At 37.8% G+C, this 22014-nt stretch overlaps 1 protein-coding gene across 1 annotated transcript; it reads right to left on the bottom strand.

Annotated features, from left to right (window-relative positions):
- Nucleotides 1-367: 367 nt before the first annotated feature.
- Nucleotides 368-17769, bottom strand: LOC140144869 (caspase-14-like). Its single transcript, XM_072166670.1, has 6 exons — nt 17639-17769; nt 15385-15564; nt 13637-13853; nt 2698-2811; nt 1566-1675; nt 368-1075 (listed from the first exon to the last, which is right to left on the bottom strand). Exons 1-6 carry the CDS (start codon nt 17732-17734, stop codon nt 887-889), a joined length of 906 nt encoding a protein of 301 aa, XP_072022771.1. The 5' UTR covers nt 17735-17769; the 3' UTR covers nt 368-886.
- Nucleotides 17770-22014: the final 4245 nt, after the last annotated feature.

The following is a 22014-nucleotide window of genomic DNA, read 5'->3' as shown; positions in this document are numbered from 1 at the left end:
CGGGCTTCGCGCATATCATACAAGCCTTTTACATGGCAAAATTCACCTTCATTTTGGGTTAAAATTTCGCGCGCAAATGTCCTACATGTAGTAAGATCGGAACAAAAATGCTTATCTCCCTCTAATTTACCATGCTTCTGCCACCACTGTCGATCTTAAGGTAGTCTCCACATGCCTTCCTCGCGGTGAGCAGTTCGGCAGAGTTTCCTTGCAGGAGAATCAGAGTAGTCCTACTTTAAAGAACCTATTTTATTTCGTTACACCTAAACAGATCAGCGATAAACGTTTCAAAAGGAGCTATAGAAATTAAGATAAGCACAGTTCTATGTTTTCAAAATTATAATAAGTGTTTTTTAGACTAGTTTGTTACATTCTACAAAAAAATGGTCCAGTGTATATGACTAAATGAACTAAAACACTAATTACTTAAAATTACACGACAGAAATTTATTTGCTCTGATAGAAAGTTGCATATTTATATTAGCTATCTAGTCATAAGGTTGTTAGAACGTCCGTATTTGTTATGTCGTATCCCTAGGATTACGCAATATAGTAATAATTATGGGGAACATTTTTCAACCTCTCCATGTAAGAAGATTCTAAAAGAATCAAAGTACAATGTGGGTTTACTTGAAATATGTCAACATTATCTAAATAAAACCATCTTTGTTGTCAGTAAAGGCGGTCAACTTAAAACAAACTTCCTCAAAAAAAAAGCATTGTCTTTTAAGATAGGACTACCTAGATTAAAGGCAGTGTATTCTGGGGAAAACTTTAAAAAAAATATAATGTTTCCAGAAGAGGAAACTCTGCCTAACTGGTGAGTTTTGGGCTTCAAAATGTTGGCCTGGCTCTGGTAAATTCGGCCCTGCGTTTGAACATGGCTTTAATCATACACGATTCCCATGGACTCCGTCCACCCTGGCCACCCTGTCCCCCCGCTTGCTACGCCCCTGTAACCCTTCAAGTTGCGCTTCGGTCGTTTCGGATAAAAATACACATCATTCCTTACGGTGATGGTGGTGGTTATTTGCTGACGTCTGAGGTGTGCATATCCATTTACTCGGTTTATCGCCTGGAGTGAAAACAAACACCAGATAAACAGTATGAACATGCAATTGTTTAAATATGTTGGTTATATCATTCTAATTGATTTGACATAGTAAATTTTGATATTAAAGATTACCGATGAATCAATTGATTGATTTTCGACATGAGAAGTTGTTCCACTCAGATTATCATATGAAAGCCCCTATTAATATTCAAATGGCACAAGATATTAAACAAATCGTTTGTAAAAAAAAAAAAAAAGCTTTATCAAATTTGGATTTGGGTCTGTCGTTCTCATTGTGTGCACATGATAGTTTTGTATGAAAACGAAACGATTTCCCATGCCAAACTCAAGTTTGCTCAAATATGGACATGGGTCGTTTCTTTATTCAGGTATTCATTTTTATGTGTATTTTTTGCGGGAGCACACATTCGAAAAAAGCTTTACAAACCATCAAATCTGATAAGAACCAATCATTAAGATACAGCGTGTTTAAATATGTCTGTTTTCATACCTCATTCATCAGTCGACCAAGAGTGTATTCGTGAGCTCCAGCAAAAAATTCCTCCACTATCGCCTGCACAAACCAAGAACCCGTATCTGTATCACGTAGTGCCTCATATCCTAAATCAAATGGAACCATTGCTTAATATAGTAAAATGTCCTGAAAATAATTATCGTGAACATGCTAGACAATTCCAGAATATGATTATGTGTCAAGAATTAAAATCTAAGCATTCTCGAGTTGAGTCGTGCACATTCTGCACGCAATACCTTACACGAGTCTCTGTTTGTTAATATACTGCGCCAAATAAGTATCCTTACACTTGGAAAAATAATTATTCACAATTTCAAAACGGAACCATATTGGTGTAAATTTGGTTTTTTTAATAGATGCACTATCTAATCCCGCACATTATGACACCACATTGAATCCAATGTGACCTCAAGAAGACAGTAAAGTCAAGTGACAAACTGGCCTATACAAGGCGCAAAAATATTCCAGCAAGCGCAGCAAAGAGACAACACAGTTTCTTCAATGAAAATGTATTTAAAGCAGTTTTTATTTCAGTTTTTACTTCTCTGTATTCTTCATAACTTCGTAGACCAGACAGGCCAACTAATAGAACTCTTAACGTGGGGTCTACATTTTGGCGTAGTGGTAAAAGCCTACGGTTCCCTCCTATTACGAGCTGATCAAACTATAGACGAATCCAATTTCACGCATTCTTACACCTCAATGGCAGCCATATTTGGGTCCCCGTCGGCTCCATCTCACCTAAAATGTGAAATGATGCGGCCTTGGAGGGTATTTTAAACTGCATTATATCACCCGTGTTACACGTAGACAAAAGAATGACAGTTTACAACACAAAAGAATCTAATATCGAAGTTTAAGCGGCTTTAATCCACCCAATTGGGCAGTCACAATACCAGTTTGGTGCTGCGGGGACCCAGTCATGGCCGACCAAATCCTGACCATGACTTGGCTCGTTGGATTCGTTTATAACGGTATGTTATGAATAATAGGCCTATCAGGCTCAGTGAACCGAAGTACGGTAACCATAGTAAATCTTCAGAAATGATTCCTGAATTGAAAAAAAAAATGAACGCGAGCTTTAAAATATGCGAACACGGTAACTTACTTTCACATGTTGCATTTGCTATATATATGTCAGCTGCGTTGAACATCGATGTTTTATTCGGTCTTACTTTGACCGAATCCGCAACGATCCTTCCACCCAATTTAATTCCAGTGTCTTCAAAAACGAAACAAAATATGGATATACACAATTGAATACATGAATACAAAAGCCACCTAAGTCCATGGGAAGTGATTTTGAGAGAAAAACCTGTGTATCATTTTAATTCCTTCAGTTAGATTTACCTGGTCAATATGGTAAGTTGTACGTGCAAATGAGTGGATTAGCCTGTATTAGGTATGACGATTAGCATTTCAGGGACTTCATGGGGTTCATTTTAAATTTTGGACTTAGGTGGTTTTTTGAATCATATACAAAGACAACAATGTTAGAATGAGATTACCACTAGTAAGATAATACAAAATAAAGCGCACAGGTATGTATAATGTTGATAAGCATTCTGCCATGTAATATAAACCACACACTTTCTTTTATTAAACCCATTTTTTTTTCAAAAGTCACTCTCTAGCAATGAATGTGTTACAAGTGGACTTTTATACATACTGGATTTTAATCAATGTGTTACAAGACTCAAATCATGGAATTGGGTGATTCTTTCATACATGCTATATTTCACATGCTCAATAGACACAGAGGATGAATTTGAGTTGTTCTTTCATACATATGACAGGCCTATGTAAAGCAACACTTTCCCATGCTCAACTCAATTTGGTTTAAGTATGGACTTAGGTGGCTTTTGTATTCATATATTCAATTATACCGTATGCCTCAAAATAAATATACATGTGTAAAAGTGAAGAAGTTATTGATACTTTTTATTTCACAATGACGCTTCTAAACTATTTATGTATGCTTAGTTCTACAGTGCGCAAAAATATTACGGTACCAGTTATGTTCACCTCTATATATCAAAGATAAAAATGTCAAAATTAAAACAAACATCCAGTGCCTGTACCCTTTAGCTCAAATTTAAGACCTCAAATGAGAAATTGGTTGAAAATTAAAGAAACAGGGATCTAAAACCCAAGGAAGTAACGAAATCAAAAGTTTCATTTCATTTCTAATCAATGGAAAGCACAGCGCTAGTTTTTATGTGCTAATCAATATGGTTGAGCGGCGGGTCCCATTGTACACACCCTAATCGTGGTCCAAAAATTTGTGCCCGAATTCATATCCATAAAATATTTTAATTATTAACATTATATAATTCACTTGTTTGCAGTGGCGGATTTAAGCTGTCAGCAAGTCAGCAAGTGCTGACAAGGCCCCCTGTTATTTTGGCCAAAGGGCCCCATGCTTTTTTTTTTTTTTTTTTTTTTTTGGGCTTTAATTGTTATCTGCAAGGTTCAAACTTCCGGTGGGTAGAACAGTACTGAAAAGGTTATATATGCCCGTGCATGCAAGAGGACATTCTATTTATGCCTGCATATTATGATTCCTGAAAAGTTAAATTATAACATTAAATTTTGCCCGTTTTGGCCACAGCAAGAGATCAAAAGTCAAGGGCCCTAGCTGCCCAAATTTAATATTTGGGAATACAATTTCTATAGAATCAGGACTAAGAATATTATTGGTGCATTACACATTCTCAAAATACAAGTAGGTCATCTAGTATGGGTCCAGGGCCCCCAATGTTAGATACAAATCCTTTGTTTGGAGCCAATCGATCAAAGCATGCAGGGCCTCTATACCCATGTACAGTTTATCCCTTCAGAGGCGGATTTAAGGAAAACGGCCCTGTCAGCAAAATATCCTGGGGGCCAATGGTAAAGAGTTGAAATCAAGAACGTACCAGAACTCTCGGGAGGAGAGTAAGAACAAAATTTGATAGTGATCATTAGTTCGGGCCAATGTTATGAAATACGTGCGCGTAGTGCGCAAACATTCATTCCATTTCATACTATTTGAAATAAAAGTTGATGTAGGTCCATAATATTTCGGTAAATTTCGAAAATTTGCAATTTCATACTATTCTATACCCAATTCGAGGGTTTATCAGATTTGTCAGTGTTTAAACGATACTAAATAACAGGGAGTATTTCCTTTCTGTTTTTATGTTTTTGCTTGATAGTCAAGAAGCAAGCAAAATCCCAGATTAATGGTCATAATCTGATCTCAAGGAATACGAAGCCAATACGTTGGTACGCGTGAATTTTAACATAAGAGGGATGGGGTTGGGGAAAAATCTTAAATCCAGGACTTTTTGGCGACAATTTAAGTTTATGACACAAATGCGAGCGAAGCGCGCGAAAAATGTTGCCATTTTGAAACTAAACTGTTAAAATATGATGCAAAAGGGGGATTTATCCCCATCCCCACACCCCCGGATCTACTTCTATGCACCTGGGCCCGGACAAATTTGGAGGACCCCAAACTCACTGTAAGGAAGGAATATATGCACTCAAGTGGGTTAGTTTAATTTAAATATAATATAATTTAATATAAGATTGCGGCAGAAGCATAACAATTTAGAGAGAGTCGAGCATATTTTGTTTTCGATTTTAATATGACATTTGCGGGTGAAGCACGGAAAAAAATGAAGGCGAATTTTGCTATAATATAGGGCCTGTGTGCGCTTCGCGCGGACAAAATTTTGCAATTTTACCCTATTTTGGCCCAAAACATGGTGTTTTAGGTCTAAAAAGGAAGGTGCACAGGTCAATTGGGAGGGGGGAACATTTTGGGGGCCCTGGATCTGGGCCCCCGGACCCAGGCTCTGTACCCAATAATATTTGACATTATGAGACTCATATACCCATGTACTCATGTAGAGGTACACTGCATGGCCAAGTTCTGAACCATGAACTATTATTGCTTTAAATTACTTTAAAAAACATTAGTTCTGCCCTGGCAAGAAGTTTATGTTTGTTAAGTCATCCGACCCCGGGGTCCCCTCCCATGGGAGTCGTCTTTCTTACTCTACATAGGTTGCTGATGTCAGTTTCTCTTATTCACAGTGAAGCTATTCAATTTGATAGATTGAAATTCACTATATGTAATTTGATTAGGGGAAAGCTATTCCAGAGGGAGTATGTAAATTAAGGGGAACATCCATTTCAGAGGGAGTAGGTAAATTAAATGGAACAGGATAGCATTCATATCACTGGATAGCTACAATAGTCCACTTTATAATGACACCCCATTTGAAACAATAACATTTTTCACCGCTGAGTACACGCCTTCTGAATGTAGTGGGGCTCAAAAAGAATTTGCCAAATTTACCATTATTCTGCGCTCAAACACCGCTAGCCACTAACCTCAATAGGGGATGGAAAAACCACAGGCAGCCACAATAGTCAGGCACCTTCTCCTCATGCTGCTCACCGACCTGGTTACACGTTACTGTGGAATGGCATTCCATTCTTCAACAAGAATTCGTCGCAGGTCATTCAATGTGGTTGCATGTGGGCTTCTCTGGCACGTACAGCACGATCAAGCTGGTCCCACAATTGTGCAATCGGGTTGGGGTCTGGCCCCCGGCTCTGACCTGATGGCAGGCCATTTTGGCTCTACTCCCATATTCTGTAGGCAGTCGTTGACTACCGTGGCTCTGTGGGGCGAGCGGTGTCATCTTGAAGGATTGCATTAGGTCCCAGATTGTGAAGATAAGGATTGCAGCTTGCTGCACAGAATATTGCCCAATTTGGCAAATTCTGTGTGAGACCCCACTATATTCACAAGGCGTGTACTCATCCGTGAAAAGTGTTATTGTTTCAAATGGGGTGTCATTGTATAGGGGAGTATTGTAGCTATCCATTGATATGGCACACGATATGAATATGTCACAAATAATTTGAAATACAGATGCCTGAAAAAACTTTCCAAACTTTTGTTGAGGAGTTTATATGCTTTAGTTTAAAGCCACTTTCATGAAATTCCATAGTCTAATTAAATTATAGATAGGTAAACTTCATACGAAGATTTTCAATTGCGATTTTCTATAAATGCGTGTTTTTCGAGATAGATCAGTATGTGAAATACGTATTTTGTAAAAATCATAGATAGTTCAAATTTAATATTTTATAACTAATTATTTAGGAAAAATTTAGGTCTGCAATTTGTTGAATTAGAAGAGCTCTGTAAAAAAGAACTATATACCAATTTTCTCAAAAAAGTAAAAAATTCAAGATAGACCAGTAGGCCTATATGATGCACCCGACAATATATATGACAATATAATATTAAAGACCTATCTTTGTACCAAATCTGAACCCTGTAGCTACTTCATTTGCTGAGAAACGGCCGGGCCTTTGTTTTAACATTTGGGCCCTGGGGCCCCTAGCCTTGTATATCTGGGGCCAAAATGGTCAAAAGGCACATTTACAACTTAGGGCCCACACATATGCCACATATGATCCCTAGTGATCTTGTACTTTAAGATCTAGGCTTGTCAATCTGTTGCACTATATTTTAACATTTGGGCCCCTGGGGCCCATAATATATAACATATGGGGCTCTTGTATTTTTGTAAATATAGAGTACCCCTAGGGCTATCGGTGTACCAACTCAGGGCCATGTGGCTGCTTCATTTGATGAGAAACGGCGTGCTTTGTATTTTCACATTTGGGCCCCTGGGGCCCGTGACCTTTGACCTCTGGGGCCAATATGGGCAAAAGGCACTTCTACGGGGTAGGGCCCATAAGTGTACCATATATGGGTCACAGGGCCTTTATAGTTTTAGCGCTAGCCTTGACATAATGTGTTTGATGGAGAACTAGAGGGCCTTATAATTGTACACAAATACGGCTACACCCGCATGTTATCGGTGTACACAAACTTATAGTCCTTATTTTGCTGAGGACTTAAAATAAAAAAATGTAAAAAGTAGCCCAATTAGACGAATAAATGTGGAAAAAACTGAATGTCCAATTCAAACTCAAACTCGGTAGGTGGGTGTAGTTCTGGCAAGAGGTTTATGTTCGTTAAGTCATCCAACTTCGGGCCCCCTCCCAGGGGAGTCGTCTCTCTTACTCTCCATAGGTCGCTGTTGTCAGTCTCTCTTATTCACAGTGAAACTATGCAATTTGATAGATTGAAATTCAGAATGTGCATTTTGATTAGGGGAAAGCTATTCCAGAAGGAGTATGTAAATTAAATCGACCAGCCATTTCAGGAGTATGTAAATTAAATGGAACAGCTATTTTAAATTAAATGAACCAGCCAAAGGTATGTAATTTGAATGAAACAGCCTTAACGCTTCACACATGGCCTAATACGCTATTGCAATTTGATTAGGGGAAAGCTATTCTAGAGGGAGTATGTAAATTAACGGAGCAGACATTTCAAAGGGAGTATGTAAATTAAATGGAACAGCCTATTTTGTGGCCATTTCAGAGGGAGTATGTAAATTAAATAGAACAGCAATGGGTATGTAATTTAACTGGAACAGCCTTAACGTTTCTGTCATCTATATTATTATAATTACGCTCTTTGTCTGTGAATGGGGTGGGGTGGGTGTTATTAACAATATAATTCGCAGGTGCAATCTGTGTACAAACTCCGAGCCCTGAAGTTGCTTTATTTGATGATAAACGGACGGCCCTTTTTAACACTTGGGGCCCTGGCCCATAATATTTCACTTATGTGGCTCATGTACACATGTTGAAGTATAATTCTCAAGTGCTCTCAGTAGAATTAAGCTGGGCACTGTAGCTGCTTTATTTATTGAGTAACGGCTGGCCCTATGTTTTAGCGTTTGGGGCCCTGGGCCCATATTATGTGACATATGGGGCTCATATGTACATATAACAATATAATTCTCAGGTGCAGTCTGTGTACAAACTCTGAGCTCTGAAGCAGCTTTATTTGGTTTAAATGGCCGGCCCTTTGCTTTAACATTTGGGGCCTGGGGCCCATAATATTTGACTTATGGGGCTCATGTGCATTATGTTGAAATAACGTTATAGCGTTTGGGGCCCTGGGGCCCATATTATGTGACACATGGGGCTCATATATACATATAACAATATAATGCTGAAGACCTATTAGTGTATCAAATCTAAACCCTGTAGCTACTTTATTTGCCGAGAAACGACCGGCCTTAAACATCTGGGGCCAAAATGGGCAGAAGACACATTACAACTTAGTGCCCTTGTCGTTTTATAGCTAGCCTTGTTAATCAGTTGCCTCTTATTTTAACATTTGGGGGCCCTAGGGCCCATAATATATGGGACTCATGTATACTTGTATATATAGAGTACCCCTGAAGCTATCAGTGTACCAACTCAGGACCCTGAGGCTGCTTCATTTGATGAGAAACAGCATGCTTTGTATTTTCACATTTGGGCCCCTGGGGCCCGTGACCTTTGACCTCTGGGGCCAATATGTGCAAAGGATAAATCTACGGGGTAGGGCCCATAAGTGTACCACATATGGGCCCTGGGGCCCTTGTAGTTTTAGCGCTAGGCTTGACAGAATGATGTGTTAGATTGAGGAGGAGGAGGAGGAGGAGGAGAAGAAGGACCATAGTATGGCAATATACCCGTTCATGCTTCGCATGCGGGTATAACCGGGAGCTTGATAAACATACAAGCTGGCTTGAATCGACACCTCAAAATGAAAGGAATAACAGTTAATATTATATCAGAACCAGTTTTCGCTCAAGCAAACCTGGCATTTGCGGCAAATCAAGCAACATTGAAGAGGGAAGGTGTAGGAGAAACTTTATGAATCTGACTCGGGATTTTTTGACATAGACATGCCGTTCGAGTTGATGTTTTTCATCTGTCGCCGAGGACGCGAGAACCTGACAAAGCTTGCAAAATACCAATTGGCCATCGCTACGGATGCCAACGGCAGACGTTACGTCTATCAGTGCAAGGATGGGGTGACTAATAAGATACGAGGTGACCGCATGAAGAGTCGCGTCGATGGTGGAAGAATGTATGAAACCAAAACGGAACGTTGTCCGGTGGCATCGTTTGAAAAGTATCTATCTAAGCTCTATCCAGACAACAACACATTATTCCAGGCGCCGATCCGGTCTAGATCAGAAAGTAGTGGAAAGCCAAGGTATAGAAATGCACCAGTAGGTGAGAAAACTCTAGGGAATTTCATGTCTAAGATTTCATTAGCCGCAGGTCTTTCGAGTCGTTACACAAATCATAGTTTAAGAGCGACTTGCATCACTAGGCTTGTTAAATGCAGGGCCGTCGCCATGGAGGGTAAGGGTGCGACAACCCCCCCTGTCGATCCCTAAAAAGGGGGGAAGAGAGAAAGGAAGAAAGAAAGGGAAGAGAGAGGAGAGGAAGAGAGAAAGGAGAGGGAGGGAAAGGGGAAGGAGGGAGGAGAGGAGAGGGAGGGGAGGGGAGAAAGCTTCGTTCAGTTCGTAATATAGGCCCTATTGGGCTGGTATAATGGGCCTACAATGATGTTGGTCAGGCGCGTTGAAATGATGTGGACATAGAACTAATGACTTTGCAAGATCGACAAAATATGTGTGCATCTCATCACCCTTCTGCACCGCGCCCTTCATCAGCATCAATGGAGATAAGCCATATGCATAGGTGTAGATCCCAGGGGTAATGAGGGATAAATCATCCAATATATCATGATATATTGATAGGGGGATGGTCCATACAATCACCGCAATGACCAAATTAACCTCACATTTGGCCATATAAACCTAGAAAGACATTTTTGCACGCTTCGCGCGAATTAATTCCACTTTTGTACCACACTTCACCACTGGTTTAGCTTCAATATGGTAAATTTTCCCGCGCTTCGCGCGCATTTGTAGCATATGTCACCAAAAGGTGCTGGATTCACTATACTTGTTAAAATGGCCATAGGGCATGGTGGCAAGTCAGTCCCCTCCTCTGCTCAGTCGGCAGAAATGTTGTGACAAAATTTACGACTTGTATCTTCCTTTTTAGACAAAATATTAAGACCATTTTGAAACATTTAGCGTTAAACTGCCAAATTGCCGCGCGATTCGCGCGCATTGATCTCGGCAAACCCATTCTGTGGGTAGATTTGCAGGAGGCCCCATCGGAAATTCCTTTTTTTTTTCATCTCAAACTTTGACACGATCACGAATCTCACAAATGAGAGTTATAATTCTGTCCTTTCTATTATGTAAATCATAAACATGAGTGCTAGCGCAACACCTCTGATGCCCGGAATAAGCATAAAACTCATGAGCTGGATCAAAATACCGGACTAAATTAACCAAAAGATGTAAAAAGCCCTAGACATCTTCCTTTGGCACTATTTTAGTACCCACAATTGTCCTCAATTGTGTTCATTTTAGCATTGAAAAATTGTTTTTCCTTAAATGTTAACATAGGATATGTCATTGATGGACATGACAGCTGGTTGGTTGGACTCGGCATTTTTGTTGTCTACTAACCTGCTGCCATGTCAAATAAATGCCATATACCTATATCAAGGGGTTACAGAGCTACAGGCCTTAGGGCCTTTACTGTAATTCCTTCACTCATCGTTGTATTATGCATTTCCATAGTTTATTATATATGTATTATTCCTGATATCTTTTATAATGTATTATTCTTATGTATTATTCTTGTATCATGTAATGAGTGAAAAGATAATAATAAATCTAATCTAAATAAATCTAATCTAATTAGTCCCGGTAATATTCTTTTATTAGAAGATCAGTGGGACAATATGGACATTTTGGGCCCGGGCTCGGTGACTCCGGTACATCCCCCTTTGAATTTTAGGATTAATATAGCAAATTTTCGCGCTTGAAAAACTTGGTTTACAGTGTGGGGGAGGGGTGTCTTCTATCCGAAGAGCCAGGGGTGGTAATCATGTTGCTGAAGGGCCAGCAAAATGTAAATCCGACCATATACCAGCAACATTTATTTCTCGACAACCCCCTCCCCCCCCCCCCCTGAGAAAATGGTCTAGCGACGGCCCTGGTTTTATATGGGTTCGCAGCAAGGGATATCTGCAACGTGTAGGGACACACAAACGAAGCCAGCATCAGGACTTATTATTGGTCGACCAAATGATGCAAAAAAGCAGAAAATATCAGATGCTTTGTATTGTTCGCTCCGTTGCCGTCTCCACACTCAGAGACTGGGTATGAGCCTGATGAAGCAACAGAGTTATTACTTACAAACTCGCAGATGCAACGTTTGATGGACGATTGCGGCGTAGATCTTCCTGCCTGCAGTAGTAGATCGAGCACCGCTGGCGCTGCCGCAACCGCAACAACAGGTATCAAGTACAACTACCAGTAGTACTAGTAATAGTACTATATGTTGTCAAGCAAACAAGAAAATAGGAACACAAGTATGAATTTCCACAACTGCAGCGTTACGATCAATTACAATTGATCAAATTAAAAACTATTACGAGTTTTGCATTGGAGTTTTGCACTTGACTTTTTGGAGTGTTATTTTGATTGAACGCCCTGATTGGCGCAAATTAGAAGGTAAGTGCATTTTTTTTATTGTTTTTTGAAATTTAAAAAAAAAAATCCAAGATTCTGAAAACATAATAATGATAAAATTTAATGGTTTTTTTCTCACTATACTACAAATTAATTGGTCTCGCTATGAGTTTTAAAATATTGACTCGACTACGTCTCGTCCAATATTTTGAAACTCATAGCTCGACCATTTAATTTGTAGAATTGGGTTCAAACCGTCCAATTTTATATCAAAGATGGTTCTTTAAGGGGGTACTACACCCCTGCCAAATGTTGTGCCTATTTTTGCATTTTTCTCAAAATTTATAGAGCATTGATGACAAGTAAGATATGTATATTATAGGGGCAAGGACTACAACTACTGCATTGGAAATTTTATTTCAGCACAGACAACAGTTGCGGAGTTACAGTCAAAAATGAGGGAAAACCAATATTTGATCAATAAATCAATAACTACTTGCCTTGAGTGGCTGAATTTTCAGTGCAGTAGTTGTAGTCCTTGCCCCTATAATATACATATCTTACTTGTCACAAATTTGCCATAATTTTTGAGAAAATGCAAAAATAGGCAAACAATTTGCCAGGGGTGTAGTACCCCTTAAGAATTGGAGTAATAAGTGCATTGCCAAGAGATTTGAGGAGCACTCCAGATTTTAGAGATGCATTGATTATATTGTGTTGGTAATAACCGGAAGGAAAGTCTCTAGATGTTCCTTCATTAACCAGGTGGGTATGCTGTCAAGTTTACACGTCTTTGAAGGAGATTTAGTAACCAAAATGGAGACCTCAATCTCAGTAACCTGGGAGAACTCACTAAAACTACACACCGTATTTACATAATCAGTGTTAAATGATTGATCAAAAGTTCTTCACGGATTTTGACAACTTTGTTTGTGAATCGCGTGCACACTTCAAACAAGTGAATTATGCAATGCTGATAATTACAATAGTTTATGAATATGAATTCAGACCTCATCCATCGGGCGCAAATCAATAGGGCATGCAATGGAGCAATACTGCAACTTTTGATATTAAATCTTCCTTGGGTTTTTGGATCATCGAGTCTTTATTATTTTCTTGGTCGATTGTAACAAATAAGGCCTTAAATCCGAGCTAAAAGATGCAGCCATTGGCTGCTAGCTCTAATTATGACATATCTTCCTTTGTTTAGTTTATACAGGGGTAACAATTCACTGTTACCTTAGGTCCGTATGCACAAAAGAGTTAGACCGGGTCTAAAGTTAGACCTGGTCTAAGTGGAATTAAGGTCCATCAGGAATGGTCCTTTACTCTTATTTCCTTCCTAGAATAGCTAGCAAATTCTAAAGATTTAAATGCAAAGTTAAAAAATAATACAAAATAAATTAAGCAAATGTGAAGGAAAATGTCCTTTCTCCTGGAACTAAATTCCACTTAGACTAGGTCTAACTTTAGACCGTCTAACTCTTTTGTGCTTACGGCCCTTAGTGTTTTGCGGACTGTATATTGTTAAAAACTTAATAAACAAAAGTGTTTCCATACTTATACGGCATGTCTGGATAAAGAAAAGTTTTGGTTTGTCCTTCAAAGCTTCGCAGTTGTTTGCCATGAATTTATTCACAACTGTTCCGGTATTCACGTATTGGCCATCTTCACCGTAAATCCTGTCCTCATTACCATGACTCATCAAGACAACAACCGAAGATGCGACTTCAGGGTCCAACTTGGACACAAATTGGTCAATAGTGTCATTGATTTTCTGTGTAATAACAAAATTGACAGGTGTCGATTTCGTGGATGAGGTGGAAATAGAATATTTAATCGGGAGAACACCAAGGCGTAAAAATCGCAACCTCTCAATACGGGCGAAAGCACTGAGGTGCAAATGCTGTATCGTATGCTCTCGGGCGCAGAGCTTTAACAATATCAATATCAATATCAATATCAATATTTAAATCAGTACTATTGCTGTTGTAGTAGTGTAATCAAAATCATTTCTGTTTTTCACCTATCCATTTGCAACAGTTGCGGAACTCTTATGCGCGCTTGGAGCAGGCGGGGCGGCACGGGGCACTATAGGCCTGGATACCTTTTCGACATGATAATACTTTGTTTGAAGTAGAAGCCTTTACTAACCATGCATAGAATTTGCGTGCCCCCTTTAACACAATAATTCCTTGGCGTAGCCTGAAAAATTATTTATGAATCCAATATAATAGGCCTACTTAAGATCTCTCTTCACGTTTTCTAGAAAATCGGATGCCCTCATTGTACTTCTTTTTCGTCCATACCTTAGAAAGGTGAGGTGATGAGGATTTTTGAAAAAAAGGAGGTCCGGGATTGTTGTTTTTGGTCCTTAAAGCGGAAAGTATCGAAAATCTTCAAATTCCTTCTTCTGCCACGGAACTTGCACACACGTATCCCAGCAAACACAAAAACGTTTTAAAAACGTTTTAAATAAGTTATATTTTGGCTTTTGGTTTCGGTAAAAACGTTTTAATAACATTAAAATGTCGGGTTATATAAAGGTAATGAAAACGTTTTAAAACGTTTTGTATGAAAACACACTACAACAATATTTTTAAAATGTTTTCAAAATGTTATTGTAAATATTTTTGCAAATATTTTTTCCAAATGTTCTTTAAATGTATTTTTCAAAACGTTTTAATAACATTTAAATGTCGGGTTATATAAAGGTCATGAAAACGTTTTTAAAACGTTATTGCAAATATTTCGGGCAGACATTTTTCGCAAAATATTTTGTCAACCCCAAAATAACATTCTGTTTAGAATGTTTTATATCAAGTTTTCAAAAATGTTTTTGGAACGTTATAAAAACGTTTTTATACCCTTTATATAACCCGACATTTAAACGTTTTCTATAAAACATTTTGTGTTTGCTGAGCAGTTGATTATCAGGAAATGTTTTTAATGTTATGAAAACGTTTTATACCCTTAATATACCCTTTATATAACCCGACATTTAAACGTTTTCTAACAACCTTTTGTAACCTTTTGCAAATGATGTCGAAAACGTTTTGTGTTTGCTGGGATTGTGATTACCCAGTATATCTGGGGTGTTCACAGATTTGGGGTCAAAGGTCATTACGACGTCCCTTTTGTGTTGGGGTTAAATACCTTCAAAATGCGTGTTCGAGGACTATTAGTTATCTCTAGCTTTTATTTTATTATCAGTATCATTGCTTTATTCTATTTTTATTATTATAAGTATAATTTTGTTTTATCAAACCGATTTTAATGTCTGTTTTTTCGGAGCGCTCTACCCTTACCTTAGCAGTCAGATCCCGGTATGCTTCGATATCGTAACCTAATTCTGTGAATAGGTGAATCATATTCTGGAAATCAACTTCGGATCCTTCACGAGGTCGAATTCTATCTTGTTCATCGCCCATCACGTTTAAAATATATGCTTTGCCCTTTTTCTTGGATTGGAGAAGGCTTGAGTAATACTGAAGAAAATTGTTTTCAAATAATAAGGGATAACATAATAGGAATATCATTTTGTGTGCATGTCAGATGTACGGTGAATAATAATATAGGATAGTATCATCGGTCTATCTGCTCTAGTTAAGATCTCCGTGCAACATTTTTAGACAACGGTGCCAACCTGGTTAAAATTAACCATTAGAGTCACATCTTTCTGTTTAACTCGGCTGGAATTTCTGAAAAGTGACATGAGCTGAGATATTTAGGTTAAAATGTTCAGTTTGTGTGATTTTTGTTAACAATTTTTACCAAAAATGTGAATATCAATACATAGCTATAACTTTGAAACTAAATTAAATGTGGACTTCATATTTGCAGAGGAGATGTATATTTGTGAACGAAAAATACGCATTTTTATACCTCAGTGAAATATTTGGGGGGAATGCATTGTTTTAATGATTTTGTTCAATTTTAACCCCAAAAAAGTTAACTATACATGATAAATCATGGAAAAATTTAAGCCGTAATGACTCAAGGCCAAAATTATCTTTTACTCAAATTCACACGAATGCACAACAATAATACATTTTTTGATTAAGTTAACAATATTTGGTCTTTATAAATTAAAAGTAAAATATGATTGATACATAAACAATAAGTGCATATACAATTTATATATATATAAATCATACTTTTAAATAATCACTACTTAAGTGGCAGTCTTCTATTTGTTGATCATAGAGTTATGTTGAAATGTTCGGGATGGCTGTCACAGAAAAAATTGAACGTAAGTCGAGAAATAGAAATCAGAATCAAAACAATTAAAATGTACCGCATAACCTATTGCATTGGGCATTACATACGAAAATTTTATTTTATTCGGTTGATTGGTTACGAAGAAATTAACGATTACATAACGCACGCATCAATGCAGTTCATTCCAAGTTTGATCAGCAGGCGCTTTGTTCATACTCGCTCACCGCTTCCTAAAGTTTGTGTATCTCATTAAATTTAGTCCATATTATCTATTTTATAATCCGACGGTGTTTGGTTATTCATGCTTTCATTGAAGATGAATAAAAGTTTGTCCAAGAAAACTTTGATCTGCTATTGAATACATGAATACAAAACCCACCCAAGTCCATGGGAAGTGATTTTGAGAGAAAAACCTGTGTATCATTTTAATTCCTTAAGTTAGATTTACCTGGTCAATATGGTAATTTTTACGTGCAAATGAGTGGATGAAACTGTATAAAGTATGACAATTAGCATTTCAGGGACTTCGTAGGGTTCATTTTAAATTTTGGACTTGGGTGGTTTTTTGAATCATATACAAAGACAACAACGTTGGAATAAAGCACACAGGTATGTATAACGTTGATAAGCATTCTGCCATGTAATATAAACCACACACGTTCCTTTATTAAACCCATTTTTTTTTTTTTTTTTCTCTAGCAATGAATGTGTTACAAGTGGACTTTTATACATACTGGATTTCAATCAATGTGTTACACGACTCAAATCATGGAATTGGGTGGTTCTTTCATACATGCTATTTCTCACATGCTCCTTCGACACAGATGATGAATTTGAGTTGTTTTTTCATACATATGACAGGCCTATGTATAGCAACAATTTCCCATGCTTAACTAAATTTGGCCAGCGTATGGACTTGGGTGGGTTTTGTATTCATATATTCAATTGGAAGCCTTCCAACTTAATTCTTTAGGTTGCGCAAAATATGAGCCAAGAATGACAATGATCAAGGGCTTACAGCTTTACGTGTGATATTTGATACCATGCAACATTAATGTTCAAGTTTTAAAACATTTAAACTTTGCATTACAATTTCTTGGAATTTTTTTAAAAACATTAAAACATTCCAGCTGGAATTCTTTATGCAATAATTCTTCTGGCAACATTTATATCAACATTAACGTAAAAAGATATTTACAAGTACCGAGCATCATCTTACACGCAAGCTTTCATTTCTAATATCGTGCAGGTTTTCAAATTTGAACAAAACCTAATTAAATGTTTTGCAAGAAACAGATTGTTTAAAAAGAAATATGGGCATTTGTCATAGATGGTTTTTACCCTCTTTTTTCTTCGATCGTCGAGCTCAGGCGTTTGTTTAAACTTCAGATGTATGTAGTATCCATGTTGATCGGGCTTCATGTCTGTAGTAGCCATGTAGTATCCATGTTGATCGGGTTTCAGTTTAGACGTCTATTTAAGTATAAAATTTAATGTCATCTCGTTTAATAGTAAATGGCAATTTTATTGGGAACTTTGTCACATTGGTGTGGTTGAGGAATAAAACAGCTATCACATGCTTTTTGTTTTACAAAATTACAAAACTCCCTCATTTGCAAACCTTTCCACGGATTCAAATTTCAATCAATGATCTATATTCAGCGTTTTTCCCGCTGGATTGAGTACATTTCAGTATGTTTTTTTCGCTGTTTTATTTTATGTTCTGCTCCACCACATAAAAATCTCACGTCTGACATCGTTAGACGTCAAAATAACCTAAAGCGCAAATCTCAATAAATATTCTGCAACTTGACCTCAACTTAACTTGGGAACGAACTATAAAATTAAGATGGCCTAATCACTGCGCATCATCAGCGTTTCGTAAATTGTTTTACTTTATAAACAATTATTGCTTTTCATTCGGTCGAGAAAATTGATGTTATATAACGTGAAAAGATGAAGCGCACAATTTTGCTCATTTTAACACCCAATTCGATCGGGTTCCAGTGCCTAAACAAATGACTGAGTGAGGCCTGTATAACAATAGATAACGGGTGACTAGCGTTCTGAGTGCTTATTGATTTATATATTAAACATAGTTTGCTATTCAAATGATTTTGTTTTATGTAAAGGGTCAAATACCCCTAAGGCCTGGGTGCTTAATCTCGTCGATCAGCTCTGCGGCGTGCCCGGAACCCAAGCCGCAGACCCACGCCGATGCGCCTATGCTGAGAAATAAAATACTGTTGCGATATGCACTAACAAAATGTGTGTCTGCCCGATGAAAAGCCATGTTAAGTTACCCGTTCATCGGCTCTATCTGCCCAACTCTTACATTTCTCGCAACCGACTTATAACACTTGATAACATTACCTTTACAAATTAATGACCTTGAGTGCGTTGATTCTTTACCGTATTATATCGACTGATCCGCAAATTGCTCACTGTGAGTAAACTCAAGTAAGTACTACAATACACATTAATATAAAGGTTTTGAGTAATGAATGGCAAACCGCAGAGCAAGAAGATGGCCAGATGTGGCGAACTCGATGCCTATAACTGCTCGCGAATTCGCAACCAGGGATATGGCCACACTGTATTAATTCATCGGCGTGCTGCGGCTTGAAACTGCAAGCCGCAGGAGAGCCATCGAAATGGTCCGAGACGACGCAGAGGTAATCGGCGAGATTAAGTACCGGGGCCTAAATAACCCCTTTCTGTATTTTCTTACAATATTGTGTTTCTCATAATGGCTGAAATTGTATACACAACGCGTATTATTGTAAAATAATAATCCGGAAGATTACTTTGTTGTGTTGTTGTTTCCAGATGGAAAAAAATCATCGAAGTGAGATTTATAACATCATTGGGTATTCACATCCATTATCCATTACCTATGTTCTAGCACTTAATGATTACAACCGCATATGCTATAAGGAAACGTTTTTAATCTAACAGTTTGAATGAAACAAAATAATTACAGAATAACAAAATACTTAAATTTTCTTCAGTGTCATCTGCAGTGAGTTCCGGGCGGTCTGTGAAAAACAAAATGAACTAGATATAATATATAGCTATTCACCCTTTGCACGGATCCGCCATCTTGCTACCAAAACGAGGGTCTCCTGCAAACGCATGCGCAAAAAATGTGCATTTCCTTTCCTCGCGCTATTCTATAATGAAAGACAAGAATAAAAAGATTTTATCGCGTCTGACGTCATCTGACAATCAAACTCAAGCTCGGTTTGTTTACAAGTGTCGTGATGATGACTTGCTGAACGCGGCGGTATAACCGGACGCCTAATTGTTAATTTTGCCCCTTCAATATACAAACCATCTCCAAAGTTAGGTCTTTATAGTAGGAAACTTTCTTTCGCGAATGCACCGGCCATGTCAACAATGCCTAGAAAAGTTGATTTTTGCCTTGAAAATGTACGTAATTTTTCGCCATTTTCTGCTATTCCTTTTCTCTGATCAGCACCAGATAAATCGGCCTTCCTTTAACGCGCTATTAAGTTGTATTAACCAATCAAGGATCGTAATTGACAAATATAATATAAAATATTTTAATCTTTGTCTTTCATTATAGCAACAAGCTGGAAGGATTTTGCAAAGCTCGCGTTTGACCGGCGTACGCACACAAGAAACGCACTTTGCGAGTAGAACCTCGTTTAAAAATGATGGCCGTGCAAAGGTCTAATGGTCTAAGACAACGAATACAGCCGTGGTGGCCCCTAAATGACTTTGGCCCCAAACAACTGAACATCTCATAGCCATTGTCTAATGTCAATGTAAATATGGCCTCAATCTGGCTCTTTAATGAACGTTGACCCGAAATATGTGAACATCCAATAGATACTGGCTAAAGTCGATGATTGTGTATAAGTGGCGTCATTCTGCTATGTTATTTGTGACAGAAGAGGCATTTTGAAGGTATTTCGTCTCGGAGCGGAGGTGACCCCTTAATGACCTTTGACCCAATTAAAAAAATGCCATAATTGTATACACTGGGTAACAACAATAATTTATGTGTGAACATACCGTTATTTTACCATTTTTTTCTTTGTAAAAACATTTTGAAGGTACGAGGGGCGGTCAGTATGTAATGAAAGGTGACCTTTGACCCCATCTAATGAATATTTGGATAGAATTTCTTTATGATCACATAAAGACAGTACCTTTGTCTTTCAAACCACATACATACATACGAATTTTTTATTCAATAATGAACAAATACATTTGGGCCACCAAAGCAGCATTATAAATCATTACATGAATAAATTACAAACAACATGAAATTGAACAGGAAGAATTAATTGATTTTGGTGAGCCTGTATCGCAGTCTCCAAATAATATTGGTTCCAATCATGGAACTGACAGAAGCATACTTGGCAACAGCCTTGGCAACACGTTAGGGGAAGCCAAGTTTCTTCAACCCACTTCGGAAACGGTGATGAATATGGCCGAGTGACCCACTCACGAAGACAAGGATTTTGCAATCAAATCCGCTCAATGTGAGCAAGTTACAAAGAGGAGTATACTTTTTGAACTTTGTGTTGTAAAGCATCGAAAGGACAAGTTACTTCCAAAATGAAACACTTCATGTTTTCGTGATCAATGAGAAATAAGTCTGGTTTTCTTGCTTGAATGTCCTGAAAGATGTTTGCGAATTCAATTTCATCATCGTCATTCGTGATCAGGGCACCTGAGATGATCTTTTCACGGTAGATATCACACCTGTTGTATTTTTTAATTTCCTTTTCAAGGATATTGATGATCCGGTTATGTCTTGAAATGTAATTGTAACGAAATTGCATGCAGCCGTTCGCTACATGTGAAATTGTATCAAATGGATTTCTGCAAAGAGGGCACGACTTGCTGACCTGAGGAAACATTACATGGGGCAATGAATTTGATTCAGCGATTTGGAGTCTAGCTTTGGTGATAAACTTAATCAGGTCGACACTTAATTCACCATTCTTTAAATGCTCCATCGAACATGCATAATCTGCTTTCTCTAGGTCAGCAAGTCTTCCCTGTGATTCAAGATTTTTCCAGTTCCTTAGTTCAGTTTCAGTCAGTTTCTTTATGATAAAATGATAAATTACTTTGTGACAAACCATAACAGTTTCACCTGCCTTTATGGCATACGCGAAGTTTTCGTTGTTTGATTTAACCAACATTTGGGCCACCAAAGCGGCATTATGTATCACATTTATGTATCTCCAAAATGAAACAAAGGATAATCTGGTACTCAAAACGATGATAACTGACACAAATCAAACAATAATCTGCGCATGCGCAGGTGGGATGACCGATGCAACATGCTGAAAATGTATGAAAATGTCAAAAGTTCATGTGATTCTTTATGGATGATTCTAACGAATGTTTAATGACGTAAAATCGATAATATATTTCTGCTAGATATTATATGTAACATATTATCGATTTTTCGTCATTAAACATTCGTTAGAACTTAAACATTACTGGAAATATAATGGCAATAGGTTAAATAACGTAGATATGTTACATACAATATTGTACGTACAATACTCTGAGTCTGTGGAGCGCTTTAGTGTAGATCATTGACTTTATGCTAATGCGGTTAGGTAATTAAGTGTGTGATATAATTTTTACATGTGTTGTTTGAAAGACAAAGGTACAGTTTGTATGTGATCATAGAGAAATGCCATGCAAATAATCTTTATATGAGGGTC

The sequence above is a fragment of the Amphiura filiformis genome, unplaced genomic scaffold, assembly GCF_039555335.1.
Source record: "Amphiura filiformis unplaced genomic scaffold, Afil_fr2py scaffold_89, whole genome shotgun sequence".
Taxonomy (NCBI): domain Eukaryota; kingdom Metazoa; phylum Echinodermata; class Ophiuroidea; order Amphilepidida; family Amphiuridae; genus Amphiura; species Amphiura filiformis.
The sequence above is the reverse complement of the archived record's forward strand: the minus strand, read 5'-3'. Positions and strand labels throughout refer to the sequence as shown.

Excerpts from the sequence above, each read along its gene's own strand:
- LOC140144869 (XM_072166670.1), bottom strand. The coding sequence starts at position 17,734 with ATGGCTACTACAGACATGAAGCCCGATCAACATGGATACTACATACAT. Across the intron at positions 15,565-17,638 it reads ACGATCGAAGAAAAAAGAGG|TATTACTCAAGCCTTCTCCA; the intron begins GTAAAAACCATC and ends AATTTTCTTCAG. Across the intron at positions 13,854-15,384 it reads ACCGGGATCTGACTGCTAAG|AAAATCAATGACACTATTGA; the intron begins GTAAGGGTAGAG and ends GTTATTACACAG.